General features: G+C 39.4%; 1 protein-coding gene across 13 annotated transcripts in view; it reads left to right on the forward strand.

Annotated features, from left to right (window-relative positions):
- The window catches only part of ANKS1B (ankyrin repeat and sterile alpha motif domain containing 1B), a 401,048-nt gene that overhangs the window by 374,300 nt on the left and 11,694 nt on the right, over window positions 1-15,054 (forward strand). For 12 of the 13 annotated variants that reach the window (XM_068191650.1, XM_068191661.1, XM_068191653.1 and 9 more), the window contains 2 exons: window positions 3,040-3,111; window positions 13,436-13,522. In XM_068191650.1, the coding sequence (XP_068047751.1) occupies window positions 3,040-3,111; window positions 13,436-13,522 (159 nt within the window). The remainder of the gene's footprint in view (window positions 1-3,039; window positions 3,112-13,435; window positions 13,523-15,054) is intronic. The other variant, XM_068191651.1, reaches the window with a different exon arrangement.

Consider the following 15,054-nt stretch of genomic DNA (forward strand, 5'->3'; position numbering starts at 1 on the left):
GCTGGACCAGATTTAAAGCATATCTGGGAAGGTAGGAATTAAGAGACTAAATGTAGGTGAGACAGAGCCTGGCTCCCACTGAGGAGGGGCAGAAGGCGTGTTACAGACGTGTCTTTCTGGAGCACATCTGTATCTTCCATCAGACCCTCATGGGGTTAAAAATTGCAATGCATGCAGTGATCATCCCTGGACAGTAACTAGAACCTCTGCCTTCCTCAGCAAGATGGTCAAGGACCATCTCACCTGCTCTCAGTCTTGTTCTCCTACTGTTCAAAACCTACTTGCTCACTTCAGATTGAAAAGGAAGCTCAGCAACTTCTAGTTCTTGAAATATTTTTCGTAGTTTTCAGTGAAGTGAACATGTTCATCTCAAGTGCCTTTTGTCTTTTTGCATAATCCAGCAGTAAATTCATAATCTGCTGTAACCTTTGTAGTAGATTGGAAGATAGATCATTAAAGAAATGAAGTTGGAATGACCAAGAATATCCAAGTTAGTGGTGATTAAGGAAAGACCTTCCTTTCCTACGGACCATGTGTCACCCTTTTGTTTCAGTTCCTTGAGGTGTATTGACCTCAGCTTTATAGAGTAAAACCCTGGCTTGTAAGTTATAATTGGGGTAGCTTTTACTCTATGCCACATCAATCAGTTAAACTGCTGGATGCTCTCTGTATTGCTCCCACATGCCCTGGGTGTTTGAGAAGGACTATTTCCAAAAGCACAGAAAGTCAAAAGGAAGCAAAATTTCTTCCGAGAGTTTCAGATTTTTCTGACAACTAAATTGGATGGTACTGCTGTGATTTGTGTGTCTATTCCACAGTCCACCTTGGGAAACATTTCTGAGTGCCTTCAGCTGAGGCTTTTTGCTGCTGTGCAGATGGGACAGGTGCTCTCCTTCTCTTCTCTTTCTTCCTTTTCTGCCGTAAGCAAAAAGCACTGCTTTTTTACTCTGGTGCCTGACCAACTAGTAGCTTTCAAGGAAAAACCAATTTGTTTTACTTTAGTCTCTAAAAAATGAGAGAATAAAACCAAACAACCCCCAAAGCAAAACAAAAAACACCCAACCATCCATCCAACCAACCAAAAAACTGAAGACATTAATTGCAACCTGCCCAGAGAAGGCTAAGGATTCCAAATGTGTCAGAGAGCAGGATTCAGAGCAAAATACTGTTAAGTTCAATATGGTTTTGTTTACTCTTCTGATTTCAGAACTTGCTTTAAATATGTTGTTTTTCTTCAAGGGCAACATCAAACTGTCCCATCGAATTAATGCCCAAAGCCCTATTCGCATCACCAGTGAGCCCCCAGCTGGACTCACAGCTGCTCAGTCTATGAATCTTTCCCATCTGCAGTCCTCTAGGAATGCCCTTCCTTCATTCCTTAATGCTAGTGCTTATCTGGTAGATGTGTTAATGTTGCTCACTGGCCCATTTATAATGCCCTATAAAATGTTTCTCGCTAATTGCTGTGTTGGCTACTGTCTACATTGAAATATTTATGCATTTTCTTGCAGGTCAGGGACTTCTGCCATATGCAGTGTAAACTGAAGGCTTTAAAGAAAATATCTCAGTTTAGGTCAGGAGACCAGAGAACTGAACCAGTACAGTCTGTGCTCAGTTCCAGCTTGCATTCATCTGTAACTGAAGTTCTTTTTGGTAGGTTCTTGTCTAAGCTGAAGCTGGTTCATCATCTGGTTGGGTCAGCTTAGGCTGTTTCCAAGAGGAGACATTCTGGTAGAGTGAGACAGGTCAGCAGTGGTGAGTTGCAGCATCCTCTGGAAAGTGCTTTCCACAGTGCTTTCCCTCCTTCTGCAGCCTACTTACCATATTTTCACAGTGGCATGACTTATCTTCAGCTCCCATGTTGTTCACTTAGAACTGGAGACTTAGGAGAAGCTGTGGCCTTATGCTGCAGTGAGAATACAGAGAGAGACTTCTCTGTGCCTGGGGAAGAGCAGGTGAGAGGGGCCTTGCTGTGCTCTCTGCTCAGTTAAGCCAGACTTGCATGTGACATCATACAGAAATGCAGAAAGGTCCCGTTTGCACAGAGCTCTAAGAGCACAGGCACACCCACAGGTGTGCACCCCTGTTAGCATCTACAGGAGAAATGCAGAGTGTGGTGTGGCTTTGGTTCAGCCCAGGTAGCCATAAGAAAACCCCTCGCTGCTCGGTGGGAATGGCAGGGATGATGCAGCCTGCTCTATCCCTGGAGGAGCAGCACCATTCAGCCATGGTGCAGCGGGATACTGAGACCTCAGGGGAGCAGAGGCTGCTGTCAGGGTGCAGGAGGGCTCAAACTGTGCGTGCCAACAAGTGACACAGTGAGGGAGAGGGGCTGTGTCGCTGAGGCACTGCCTGCCTTGTTACCCCTGGAGATGAGCATGCTCCTCTGAGGATCCTCACGGTGCTTTCCAGTGAGCGGAGCCAGGACACAGCACCCTGCTGCTTCCTCTCACACAGCCTCCTCCAGATCACTAAGGGCTTCAAAATAATAGTTCAGGGTCAGCCTTTCCTTAGGAAGAAATAATGGTTTAAGCTAGTTTAATACAGATTTATTGTCTCTCTTTGCTGACATCAGGCTCTATTTGCACATAAATTAGTTACAGATTGAGTACACTGAGGTTAAGATCACCACTGGCCTTCTCATCCACATAATTGCACACATAACAATAGGGGTTTGGCAGATGGCAGCTAAAAAAAGCAAATTCTCCATTTTATAATCAATTTTTTTAAGATGGAATCTGTAGTATTTGTTCGTTGTTTCAGTAACTAAAATGATAAGCTAGAAGACTTTCAAATACTGTTTCAGAGTACTCGAGCTGATTCAATACACTTGTTGCTGTGCATTCTTGTTTCATGGGTTGATTAACACATTAGTTTAAATGATTTCAAAGAACTGCAGAGTGAAAAAGATCTAAAGCAATATGTTAAGAAATTGATTGCTACCACTAGGTTTTTTTAAACCATTTTTTGTGCATTTCTGCAGATGTCTGTCAGTTCTGGAATTTCAGTTAATCTAAGTTCAATGGATTTTTGTTCCAGTATTTAGGTTCTATGCTGGTAAAAGAGTTAAGAGGCACTGAGTCAACACAGGATGCATGTGCAAAGATGAGGGTAAGTTTGTAAACCTACTTCTTTCTCTATTGTAATACTATTAAATAACTGTGATTGCTTGTACTGTACCCTTTTTGCTTTTGTAATGCGATGTTACCCATTTCCTTTCCTTGCTTTTACATTGGTATTCAATAGGAAATCTATTCTGTCTTATGTCTTAATTTGAAGTAATACCAAAATTTAAAGATAAATTTTTATTTTGCATGTTTTATCTAACAAAAAAACCCAAATGCCTGTATTATGTTTCTCATGAATCTTTGAGTATGTTTCAAAGTACTTCCCCACAATTTAAGCATGCCCATATCCAATGTTAAATATGTAGTAGTACATATATAGCATGTTATCAATCACATTGGTTTTTACGTATGGTCTAATCCAGCAGTCACATAGTCCTATGGATAATTTTACTCATATGAGTACTGCCTTTAATTTTGAGTTACTTATATACTTTTCTATTAAAGGGTGGAATGGGGTCTAACTTAGCAGCTAGGTTTCCTTCAGAATGTTAAGAATATGTTTTCCTGTGGCTCTTTAGCCTGATACTGGTTTGTAGAAAATTACAGTAGTCTATCTTCAAGAAACATTGCAGCTGGAAATGCAAAACAAGCCATAGCCTGATTTATTCCCAGCTGTAGTTGCAGTAAGAACGCACCTGTTCGCAGTTATGATGAACATATCATAGGCTGGCATGATTAATTAATGAAGAAAATAATTGTTTGCTAATATATCAAATATGTACAAATACCCAGATGAATGAGCAAAATCTTTTCTTCTATGTATCATATGTCTCTTACGCAAGATGTCTCTGAGCATAAAACATGTCATTCAGATCAGAAAGCTGGAAGATGTGTACAATCCATGTAATCAGACAACCATTTCCTGCTGGTTACACGTGTGCAGCACACAGACTTCCATACAACCTGTTTTTAGCTGAGGGCTGGCAGTAATTCACAATTACTAGATTGCCTGAAGATCTGAGGCTTTTCAGCTAATTACATGCTAATCATTCCTTACCTGGGCTTAAACTCCTCTGAAAAAAACCCCAACAATTTGACACAGATGGAAGATCTACGATCACGTACATGTGTTCTGGGGAATTAACTGAAGCTGCAAGTATGCCATCTTCCAATCCAGTTTTGAAACTGTCCGTCTTAGCAGCTCAGTTCTTTAGGCATATGCCTGTGCCGAAATTAGGGCAGAATTTGGCACTATAGTAGCATATGACAACTTCAATAAGTTTTCTGACTGAACTAGAAGGCTTAACATCAAAAAAGGCACTCTAAATAATTTATGGGCATTTTAATATATATTTATATAAGTAATAACTTCAGCCAATTAAAATTATACAACTGAAAATACTAAGTGTTTGAAAATATATGCAATTTAAAATACACATTTCCTATATAAATAATGCAGTTGCACTACTTTTCTATAGTTCCATACAGGACACTTATATAATACAGTGGTGGGGTTTATGTACATTTCTTTTTTACATTCTCTTTTGAAACAATTGTTCTGTGAGAGTGTTTATTTTATGGTTTGAGGGGTTTTTCATTGCAAAGATATTTGAATAAAACAGTTTTTAATCAGGATTTCATCTATTCTTTCTATGTAGTCTTTTTAATCATGTTCCTATTCAAGTCAAAAGCAAAAACCTTTGACTTAATGGGAACAAATTATTGTTATAGCCTGTTTCCCAGTGAGAAAAATGTATATTTTTTCCAAAACTTTCTCCCTCTGGATGTCTCCTGAAAGTTGCTGTCAGTGAATTGGGAGTCCAGGTTGTCCAAAGTCATCCTGAAATTTTGCTGTTATGTTCATTATTGTATTTAAGTAACCTTGGGTTGTCATTGAAAAGCTGTTTTCTTTTATAGTCACATTTTACTTTAAATGTATTGAAAGGCACATTTCACGTACAAGAAAAAGGAGTGAAAAGGTACATATATTATTTGTCTGGCTCTCAGGTGCTGAATTCTTTACACTTGTCCAGTGTCTCTAGAGTCAGCAAGACCTTAACATAGCATTTACTATTGTGATAGAACAATATTTTTTCTTCTAGTATTTTATTTGTTATTCCATGCACATGTTGCAAAACTATAGCCTGCTGCAATCTGGAACATGTTGGGTTTGGTGGGCAGTATGTCACATATAAACTTGTACCAGGTGGAGGTCACTCCCCACAATTTTTTTTAATCTTTCTGGACTCAGCCACATAATGAATGCAAATTAGTTACCTAATTTTTCTATCAATGTGGCTTTTGACTCTCCATCTTTTACCTAGTGCTGCTCTCAAAAATGTTGACATTCACTGGATGTCTTGCAGTCAGCAGGTGCACAAGGATGAAAGAAGTGTTACCAGTGAAAAAAAATCTTGATCTTTCTTAATCATTTATAAATACAGAGAAACAACAAAAATGACATGTTTGCTGACTGCAGATCCCTCACTGTTAGTTGTAGATGCTCCTAGGGCTTTCAATTATTGCAATTGATGGGTTTGGTTCTCAAGGGAAGTGTCATGTGGATATCCCTTATGTCTCTGCAGAGAGGCTTACAGCAGCATCCTTCTTATAGCTTAAAAGTGAAAGGAGATCCTAAATCTTCTATAACGTAAAAAAAAATCCCACTATGAATAAGAATGAAAAAAAGAAACAAAACAAAAGAACAAAAACAACAACAAAAAACTGGGAACCTTTACTTTAATAACTCTTCTTGGAAATCCACTGTGCTTCTCAGTGTTGTGTAGCAGTGTGCTCTAGCAGGGCAGATGATGGATTTGTTTGGGGAAAATCATGCAGATGCAATATCCGGAGCTCAACACTGGGGTCAAGGTTGTACATGGTTTTTTCCCCATCCAAACTGCAGATTCTTGCAACCACACAAAATTATGGATATTTGTCAAGAACTTCACTTTTCTATTCATGTACTTGCACTCCTTTTTATTTTAGACTTTCTTATTTGTTTCCAGCTATTTTCTCTCACAAACTCCCTCTCTAGTGGACAGCACTGTCTCCTTATCTCCATTCCCACCTGCTGTAAACTGACCTTTCCTACTTGGAGATTAAATCTTGCTGCCAGAATAGATTTATTAATTGTATTTGAGAGATGTCTTCAAGAAGTTAAGAGTTCATCTTTTTCAGTGTGAAATGGGAAATACTGCAAGTTGCATTTTCAATCAGATGGCTGCATTAATCGCAATTTATCATAGGAACATGAAGGGAGAATAAGATGTGTTTGCATCAAAATAAAGGCAAGAGTTAAAGTTACATTTGAGCTAGAAAGACACTTCTTCTCTACAGAATACTTCATTTGGCATTTACACATTGGAATTCCTTGACCGGGTGGGAAGGGGATTGTTTTATACTTACTGGTATGAGCACAGCAACAAGGTAGACTCTTTCTTTGCGGCTGTGTTAAATCACTGATGTTGCATATACGAACTGAGCAGTCTAAACCAGTCAAATATTTACTGCAGCAGAAGGGAACTTAAATTTGGTTCTTGGATTCTGCCACCTTCCTAACGCTTATTTCTCTTTCTTAAATATTTTCTTGTTAGGAATAAATTCTTAAATTTCAGGTCAAAGTTCTGAGGAACCAGCAATGTAATTCTGTTCACAAAGCAGGTGAAATATCTAACTGACTTAAGACCAAAATGTCAAAGTTGGAGTTGCTATGAAATCTGATTCTCTTATCTCTGGAGAGGAAGATGAAGCAGAGTTGACTCACTGAAAACAGGCAGCATCTGGGGCCTTTCTTCCTCCTTTCATTTCTTCTTATGTAAAGAAGGAACTGAATTTAGATGGCAATATCCTTGTTTCTACTAAACCCTTTCTTACTTTTCAATCTCTGTTTCATTTTTCCTCCAAAAGTAGAAGTCTACATATGCCTTCTGGTGAAACTCCCTGGGCAAATACCATGTCAGCATCAAACACTATTTTGGGATTTAGATTCTTCAGTCTCTGCTCTTTTGAGACTTGCAGCTCTGCCTCTCTCTTGTGTGGCTACTGCTTTCAGAGGGTCTGCAGTGGAGCAGGCACATGGATATTGCTCAAAAGGAAAAAATAAGTACTGGTGGGAGATCTTATAGACATTCAGTCTCTATACACATCCACATCATGCTGTACCATGCGTTCAGAGAATTGTACGTCCTTGAATTCTGGCTGAAAGGAATCTAAAGGGAAGGAGGAATGCAGAGGAATGTTTAGAGATGCTGCAAAAGAAAAAAACAGTCTCACTCTGAACTAGGTGCATTGCAGGTGCACCCCAAGTGTAACGTTCATATTAATGGTGTAGCTTGGAGGCATCCACTTTTTGTAGAGCAGTAAAGAGCTTTGTACCATGAGGATTGCAGATATCTTTTTATTCCAAGAAGTGTTAAATTATGTCAGTAATGCATTTTTAAACTTTTTGGACTGAGAGAAGTTAGTAAGTATTTGTTAAAATGTAAATATTTGTTAAAAGGCAAAGTGGCTTCAAAACTAACTGGTCATATGTGCACTTAGACTTTTTATTTCAATTTCATCTCATGCATGATCTTGTCAAAGTGATTCACTCAAGCTCCTCTTCCCCAGCTGGTCAAGGGAGGTGATCGTCCCACTTTACTCTGTGCTGATGCAGCCTCACCTTGAGTCTTGTGTGTGGTTTTGGACACCACACTATAAGAAGGAAATAAAGCTGTTAGAGAGCATCCAAAGGAGGGCCATGAGAATGTTGAAGGGCCTTGAGGGAAAGCCTTATGAGGAGCAGCTGAGGACACTTGATCTGTTAGCCTGGAGAAGAGGAAACTGAGGGCAGTTCCTGCATGGCAGTCTGCAACTTCCTCATGATGGGAAGGGGAGGTGCAGACACTGATCTCTTCTCTGTGTGACAGGACCAAAGAGAATGGCCTGAAGCTGTGTCAGGGGAGGTTTAGGTTGGGTATTAGAAAAAGGTTCTTCACCCAGAGGGTGTTTGGGCTCTGGAACAGGCTTCCCATGGAAGTGGTCACAGCACCAGCCTGACAGAGCTCAAGAACCGTTTGGTCCATGCTCTTGGGTCCAGGGTGTAACTTTTGGGGGTGGCCCTCTGTAGGGCCAGGAGTTGAATTCAATTTTTCTTCTGGTTCCCTTCCAATGGAGAGTTTACTGATTCTGTGAACTATTTAGTGAAGTTTCATAAGCCTTAGATAAATAGCAGACTTAAAGGTATGATAGTAGGTGGTACCACACATGTTTTAAAATGTTCAGTCTGATGCCATTTAGAATTACTAGTTGCTACCAGTTTAGGAAAACGTTCAGATTCTTATAATGAAGTGGATTCCAATACATAATTGAATAGGAGAATTGCCAGCTACAGTGTTCATATATATATATTAAAAATCAACATAGGACTGAAGATTCATTTGCAAAAGTAGAAAGCCAAGATGAAGACTTAAGATTTTACAGGCTCATAAACTCTTAGTTGGAATTTATTTATGTATGGTGTTGTTGATGACTTGTCATAGCTGAATAATGTTTCTTTACTGTGTATTTGCAATATCAAATATAATTACATGTAAACCTAAAAGTGAATCTGTTTTCATTTTGGCCACTGTATGAAAGCTGAGTAATCTAGTTATAAATGCATGTATAAGTACACTGCAGTGGTGAACATGGCAGAGTAGAAATACCAGTGTATCCCCTTTCCTCTTGGCAGGAAATAAATAAATGAGATTAAAGATTTTCAGAGGGGGCTGTGTTACACCATGTGCTACAGTATATCAGGGACTTATTTGGACACCATTCTAGATGTATTTCTGAATTCCTTGTTCAGCTGCTTTGTGTGGTTGTGTACTCAGAGATACCATGGTTTGTTTGTACACTGCAGGAGCATTGAAAGGTGTTGAATTAGTGCTCTCAGTTCTGCACAGAATAAGGTATTGAGGTACAATCCTGTCTTGAAACAGTTAAAGGCCCTTCAGGGTTACAGGTTTTGTATTTGCTTTTTAAAAATAAACTGCTAGTTTATATTACTTTGTTAAGTCCTCTGCTTCTTAAGCCACTGTTAATTACCTTGATTTTTTAGGCATGTTGGCAGTGTGGATCTCAAATTAGTTGGATTTTGTTTTATATTCTAAATAAATGTCTAGCCATTCTGCACAGCCTTTAACTCAAAATCAATATACAAGTGGAAATGCTTTACCTATTTAAGACAATTTGTAGTACTACTATAATATGAAAATTAGTTTAGGCTCTGGATATGAGAGTGATTTTTTTTCAGTGAAACTGAAGAAAATCCATGAACAAGATGAGAAGCAAGATTGCACTCCCTCTCTTGCTCTCTCTGGCACCACTGCTCTTGCATCTCCTTGTGACCCATTTCAAAAGGGGAAATTGGGACCAGCACTGTCCAAGCCTATGCAGGGTTTTGGCACTGCATTTGGCACATAATGGCAGCAGTGGGTTCAGATGCAAACTCAGAACAGTCTTAAGTTCAGACCTTTATTGCAAAAGCAGTCACTGTAGTAACCAGATAGTTATGCAGAAGGTACCTTCTACCTTCTTCCACTCAGCTGATCTGCACTGTGGGTGCTGATGGGATGAAGCAGCTTCACTGCAGCAGCTGCATCAAAATATAGACAGGACTGGTACTCCAGCTGTTCCTTGTTCTGAAGAAAAAGATGCTCTCTGTCTTTTGAGGAGTCTGGGGAAGATGCACATATGTCACATTAGATTTAGGATGGTGACACTTTCTTCTATCTTCCTGGGTATGCACACAATCCTGTTTTCTGGTTCTTGAATTATACATGGCCTGCTTTCATGTAGTCCTTTACCTGTCTGGCAGCAAGGGTTTCAGAGGTGGCACCAAAGCTCTGTCTCTCTGGCAGTGCAGACTGTGCAGCACCGAGGCTCCTACCTGCAGGAGAGTGCACCCATGGAGATGGGGCATGCACATCTGTCCTGATGTAGGTGACCAGCTGATCAGCAACAGGCACTGGCAAGGAGCCTGGAATAGGCTTGCTGTTCACCCAGGTGATTCTCCTAAAGAAGTGTATTGAAATGAAGAGCCAGTTACAGTCACAAAAAATGGAGTTCATAGGAACTATGACTAGTTCCAGGCTAGTGAGCCCTTGCCCAAAGACAGTGTCCTGTCACTACGGTTGCTCCTTTGTGAGATGAAATCTAATCCTGCTACTATGGTATGGACATGCCTTGGAGCATGAGACCGTGTGTCAGCATGCACATGACATCCAACGCCAGCCTTCAGCTGTGGCTCCTATAACTTTGGCTCAAGTCCATATGCTTCCCGTAGAGACACCTGATGGACAAGAATATTTTGTCATCTCATTGTGTCCTCATGGAGTTGGTACAGTGGCTAGAACCTGAAAAGCCTGAGGAAAGGGAATACTGACTCCTGTGTCCCACCTTCTCAGATTCTGGGCACAGACATGGTCAGAGATGCCCACTTGGCCTGCACAGAGGTGTGAAATGTCTGACCAAGAAAGCTGTGGGATTTCATCTCAGCATCCTAGAATTCAGGGCCCCAAAGCACCTACAGGGCCTGAGCAAAAGGTATTCATAGTGTATCTCTGAATTCACATGTTACACATTCTGACAGACAACTCCTTCGTTAAAAAGAAAGGAACAACAAGCAAATTGTGTGAGCTCACCATGACAACTCAAAACTGTTGAAGCCTGGAAACTACTTGGAAATAATAATTATCTGCTGGACCTTATCTACTGTATCACTAAGAGTCAAGCCAAGGATAGAGCTGCGTGTTTTTCTTGATGGCACTGTCATAATAACAAAGGATGTTATTCTGCTGCCCAGCTGTTTGTTTCATTGGGAGTGCAGGTGCAGAATTGCTGCCCCACATTCTACACTGGACTGCAGTCCTCCAGAACACCTTCCAGCACAAATCCTGGGGTTTGTATGGTTTGCAAGCTGATGAGGAATAGCCTGTGCTCCTTACCAGCTGAGATGGTTTGGCTTAATAAATTACAAACGTCCATCAGTCTCTGATTCGTTTCCTAATTTGCCAGCTGTAATTTAATAGCATCTTGATGAGTTGTTTCACTCAGAGACAGTCTTATGGCAGTTTGCAGCCCTAATTAAATACTAGAGGTCAGGTCTGGTCAAGACAAACCCAGGTGAATGTGGAACAGATGAAGATGATTAAATTACAAACTACAGGTCTAGAGGAAAGAGGTAATGAATACAATGTGGCCTGGCCAACAGGATGCTTCACCTTTATGGCAAATACCAGACAGTGGGAATTATACTGAAAAACTAAAATATGTGAACTTAGTACCTGGGTTTTTATAGCATCTTGGAGAAAAGGAATTTTGCTGTTAAGGAGGCAAGGAAGGAGGTAATTACAATAATCAAAATGGAAAAGAAAGCTCTCTTGTGTGTAGCCTTTGGAGTAAAGTGAAAGGACAAAAGTTGAATGATTTGACAGTTGATTAAAGTGATACTGTGATATTTGTGACTATTTTGTCTAGTATGAGCATAAGTGGGGTTTGTTGCTTGTTATTCTGATAGATGTATGTATTGTAGCATCTGTACAGTCACTGTCATGCTTTCTGTGCATTGAAATTGAATTTTATGAAAAGATCTGTTTAAAGACCTGCTAAAGTGACACACACACATACACACAGGTAATTGCTTGCTCTACTTTTGGCAGGGATACCTTTTCTTTCTCCACTCAGTTCAGAGGCATGCAAATCAGATTAGTGTCTTTCTTCAGATTTTGTTAAAATTCTTCAGGATTTTTTACCATTTAAGCTTTCATTTCTCAAAAGTGGTGAGCATTCCAAGTGAAAAGGTGTTTTCTCTGGGATAAATTGATACTTGATTGCTGTCTCAAGTCTCTGTCATTTGATACAGAGAGATCCAACAATCCTCTCTATTACACAGATGAGTGGGGCTCTCCTTGAAATTTTAATTAGAGGTTTTAGCCTGCATGGCATGGACACTAATTGCAGAACATAGCTGGATCTGTAGCTTTGAATTTTATACTAACAAAATTGGAGCCTTGTTTGATTCTGGGAGGATCGAGAGCCAGTAAGGAGAAATGATCACAGGGGTTTTTTTTTGTTTTAAGTTTCTGTTTATTTTTCTCTCTAGTGTTAGCATTGCCTATTTTTTCAAACATATTTTTTTAGTTACAAATTGTGTTTTCAAGTTTCTATCTCTGCTTCTTTGGGCTTTTTTTGAACGATACAAAGCCACCACTGCTACTTTTGTTCAGCTGCTTTAATGATCTTCCTATGTGCCAGTTCTAGACTTTTCAGTGTGTTTACACTCTCTTTCTGTGTGCTGATGTTTCTTCATGTTTACCTGTATCTGTCAACAGTTCATCTCCTCTCAGGAAAATATTTGATTGATCTCTGTGATTTTTTGCAGATAGTCCCATAAATAAGCATTTTCTGAATGTTACTATAGAAGTTTTGTGTAGAATAGTCTAGTCCATCATTGTCATCAACCTTAAAATAATTCAAATCAGTTATAAACTATTATGCCACATTTGGGGGTTTTGTTTGGTTGATTTTGGGGTTGTTCTAGTAAATTTAATCTGTAAAGTAAAGAATTCTTTTTTCTGCAGAGAACTTAATTCTGCCCCAAATATTTTCCCAGTCTGTACAGCAGGAAATATGTTTGCTGTGTGCATCATGCTGAAGGCACACAGAAGTAGACTAGCATAAAAGGAGAAACAAATTTATAGGAGGGAATGAACTATAGGTAGGAGAACCTGGCACTGAGGGAATGCAGAATAAGCCTCTGTGCTAATTCATGTGTAAAGCAGCTTCCAGTAGCAGCTGCACTCGAAGTGCAGACAGCCAGACTGACAAGATACAGCGCTGGGCTGACAGATTGACTGGCAGGCCTAGCGGGCTGCAAGGATACCTCATGTCACAAATACAGCTGCAAAGAAAGGAAAAACAGGGAAACATTTCTAAATAAAAGTAATTGCAGCACTACAAGAAGTACTGTGCTGTTGATTCTTCCAGCTGGGAAGGGCAGGAGAAGGAGAGGGAGGCAGCAGTGGATGCAGCGTATCAGATAGATGTCCTGAACACACACGTTTTGGGAAACATTGGTTGCATGACTGGTCTTTTTAAGCCTGGAAAAGTTACTTTATTCTCTTCCCATTGTGCTAGGAAAAAAGGAGAATTTCTACCATCCTCACAATAAACTTAAAGCTATTTTCGTTTTCTAACTACAAGAGAGCACAAACCCAGAGCACAGCTGGCTGAAGAAAAAGTAAAATATTTGTTTAACTTAGGTATTTAATCAGAAGAAGAGAGCACTGTTACTGCAATGCAACACAACTCTAATAATAATAATATCTTCACCTTTATTTCAGAAGTCTACAGAACAGATGAAGAAGGTACCAACCATTGTCCTGTCTGTCTCTTACAAGGGAGTCAAATTTATTGATGCCACAAATAAGGTATGTGCAATTAAGGAATATTACCTTTTGTTTCTCACAACTAGGAGAAATACCTATGAAGGCCAGGCCAGAGAGGGGACAGATTTGCACTTTGTGTTTTCCTCTCTTTTTTCTCCTCTTTTGCCCAAAATGGATGTAATTGTCATTCTCCAGAAACTCAGTCTGGAGGACAAGTGAAGCAGCTTTAATGACTTATTTGTAGAACATTGTGTCCAGTGTTCTGCTCTTATATGCAAGCTTGTCACAAAAGACATTTAGCAGGGAGCCTCTGTGGAATCCTTTACCATATTTTTTTCTATACAGTTCCATAAATATGTAGAATATATATATATGTTCATTAATATAATTTGATTTAAAAAAAAAAAGATGTCTCTCAATAAAGAATAAAGAAGCGGTTTTATCCAGGTCCAGCAATTTTAAGAATAAAGAACAATAAGGAACACAAGCCTTGAATGTCCTTTCCAGACATTCAAATACCACAGCCTCTCTGTGAGCTGTTTTCTTGATGCTAGCCATATAACTACCTGAACTGCAGCAGCTTCTTAATAGTTGCTATTCCTTTTTTTTCCCCATCTTCCTGTGTGGCAATGCTCCTGTGCTTTGTTTCTTACGTTTCTAAATACAACCAGATCTTTAAAAAAAAACCCAGCCAAAGCCACAAAAGCAGAAATTAAGAAATCAAAGAAGGCACTGATTGATAGAGCAATGGATTATTGCTTAGCCAAAGTAAAATGTACAAGCTCTGTAAAGAGAAGTAAAGTAATGCATTAATTTCTCTTCTTTGGATGTTTAAAATGGCAAGAAAATACAATCCATAATGATGCTTTTATATGAGGAAAGAAATTATTTTTTTTGCTATGTGACTAAAACTGACTAAGCAATATAAAAAATATATCTGACAACCCAGCTACCTGACCAGGTTAATAATGTTTATCGCGGCTTTGTTTTGCTGAACGTTCAGACCTCACAGTACACCTGACCCAGTATCCTTCAAACTTGACAAATCAATCAGTTTTTAAATTTATCTAGAACTGTGTTTTAAGTGACAGATGGAAGCAGCTTTGTGAACTTCTGCTAGAGTTTGGAAGCCATATTTAGAGTTAGAAGATGGCATAAAAGAAAAACAGAGGTGAAATTACTGTTGTTTCAAGTCTGCCATATTTGCCAGAGCAGAGAGACCAGGGATTCCTGTCTGTTCCTTTTTCCTTCCATTGATTCAAAACTGAGCTTCCACAACCCTCATTCCTTTTATGTTCTGTGATGTGTAGGGCATAAATCAGGACATTGTAATGCTATTAACTCCAACTTGGATAATGCTGTTTTCAGCTCTTAAATCTCCTCTGTAGCATAAAGGATGTAACTGCAGTGTCCTTAGGTTTACAAAAAATCCCAGGAGAACAAAAGGAGCTTCTTCTGTCTCTTTGCACAGTGCATGGAGTCTTATTTAAGATAGAAACCTGAAGGAGGTTTGGCAAATTGCATTAGATGTCCCACTGAAACCTAGTAGTGCAACAGATACATTTGATGGAGTT

This window comes from Anomalospiza imberbis, chromosome 5 (assembly GCF_031753505.1).
Source record: "Anomalospiza imberbis isolate Cuckoo-Finch-1a 21T00152 chromosome 5, ASM3175350v1, whole genome shotgun sequence".
Taxonomy (NCBI): domain Eukaryota; kingdom Metazoa; phylum Chordata; class Aves; order Passeriformes; family Viduidae; genus Anomalospiza; species Anomalospiza imberbis.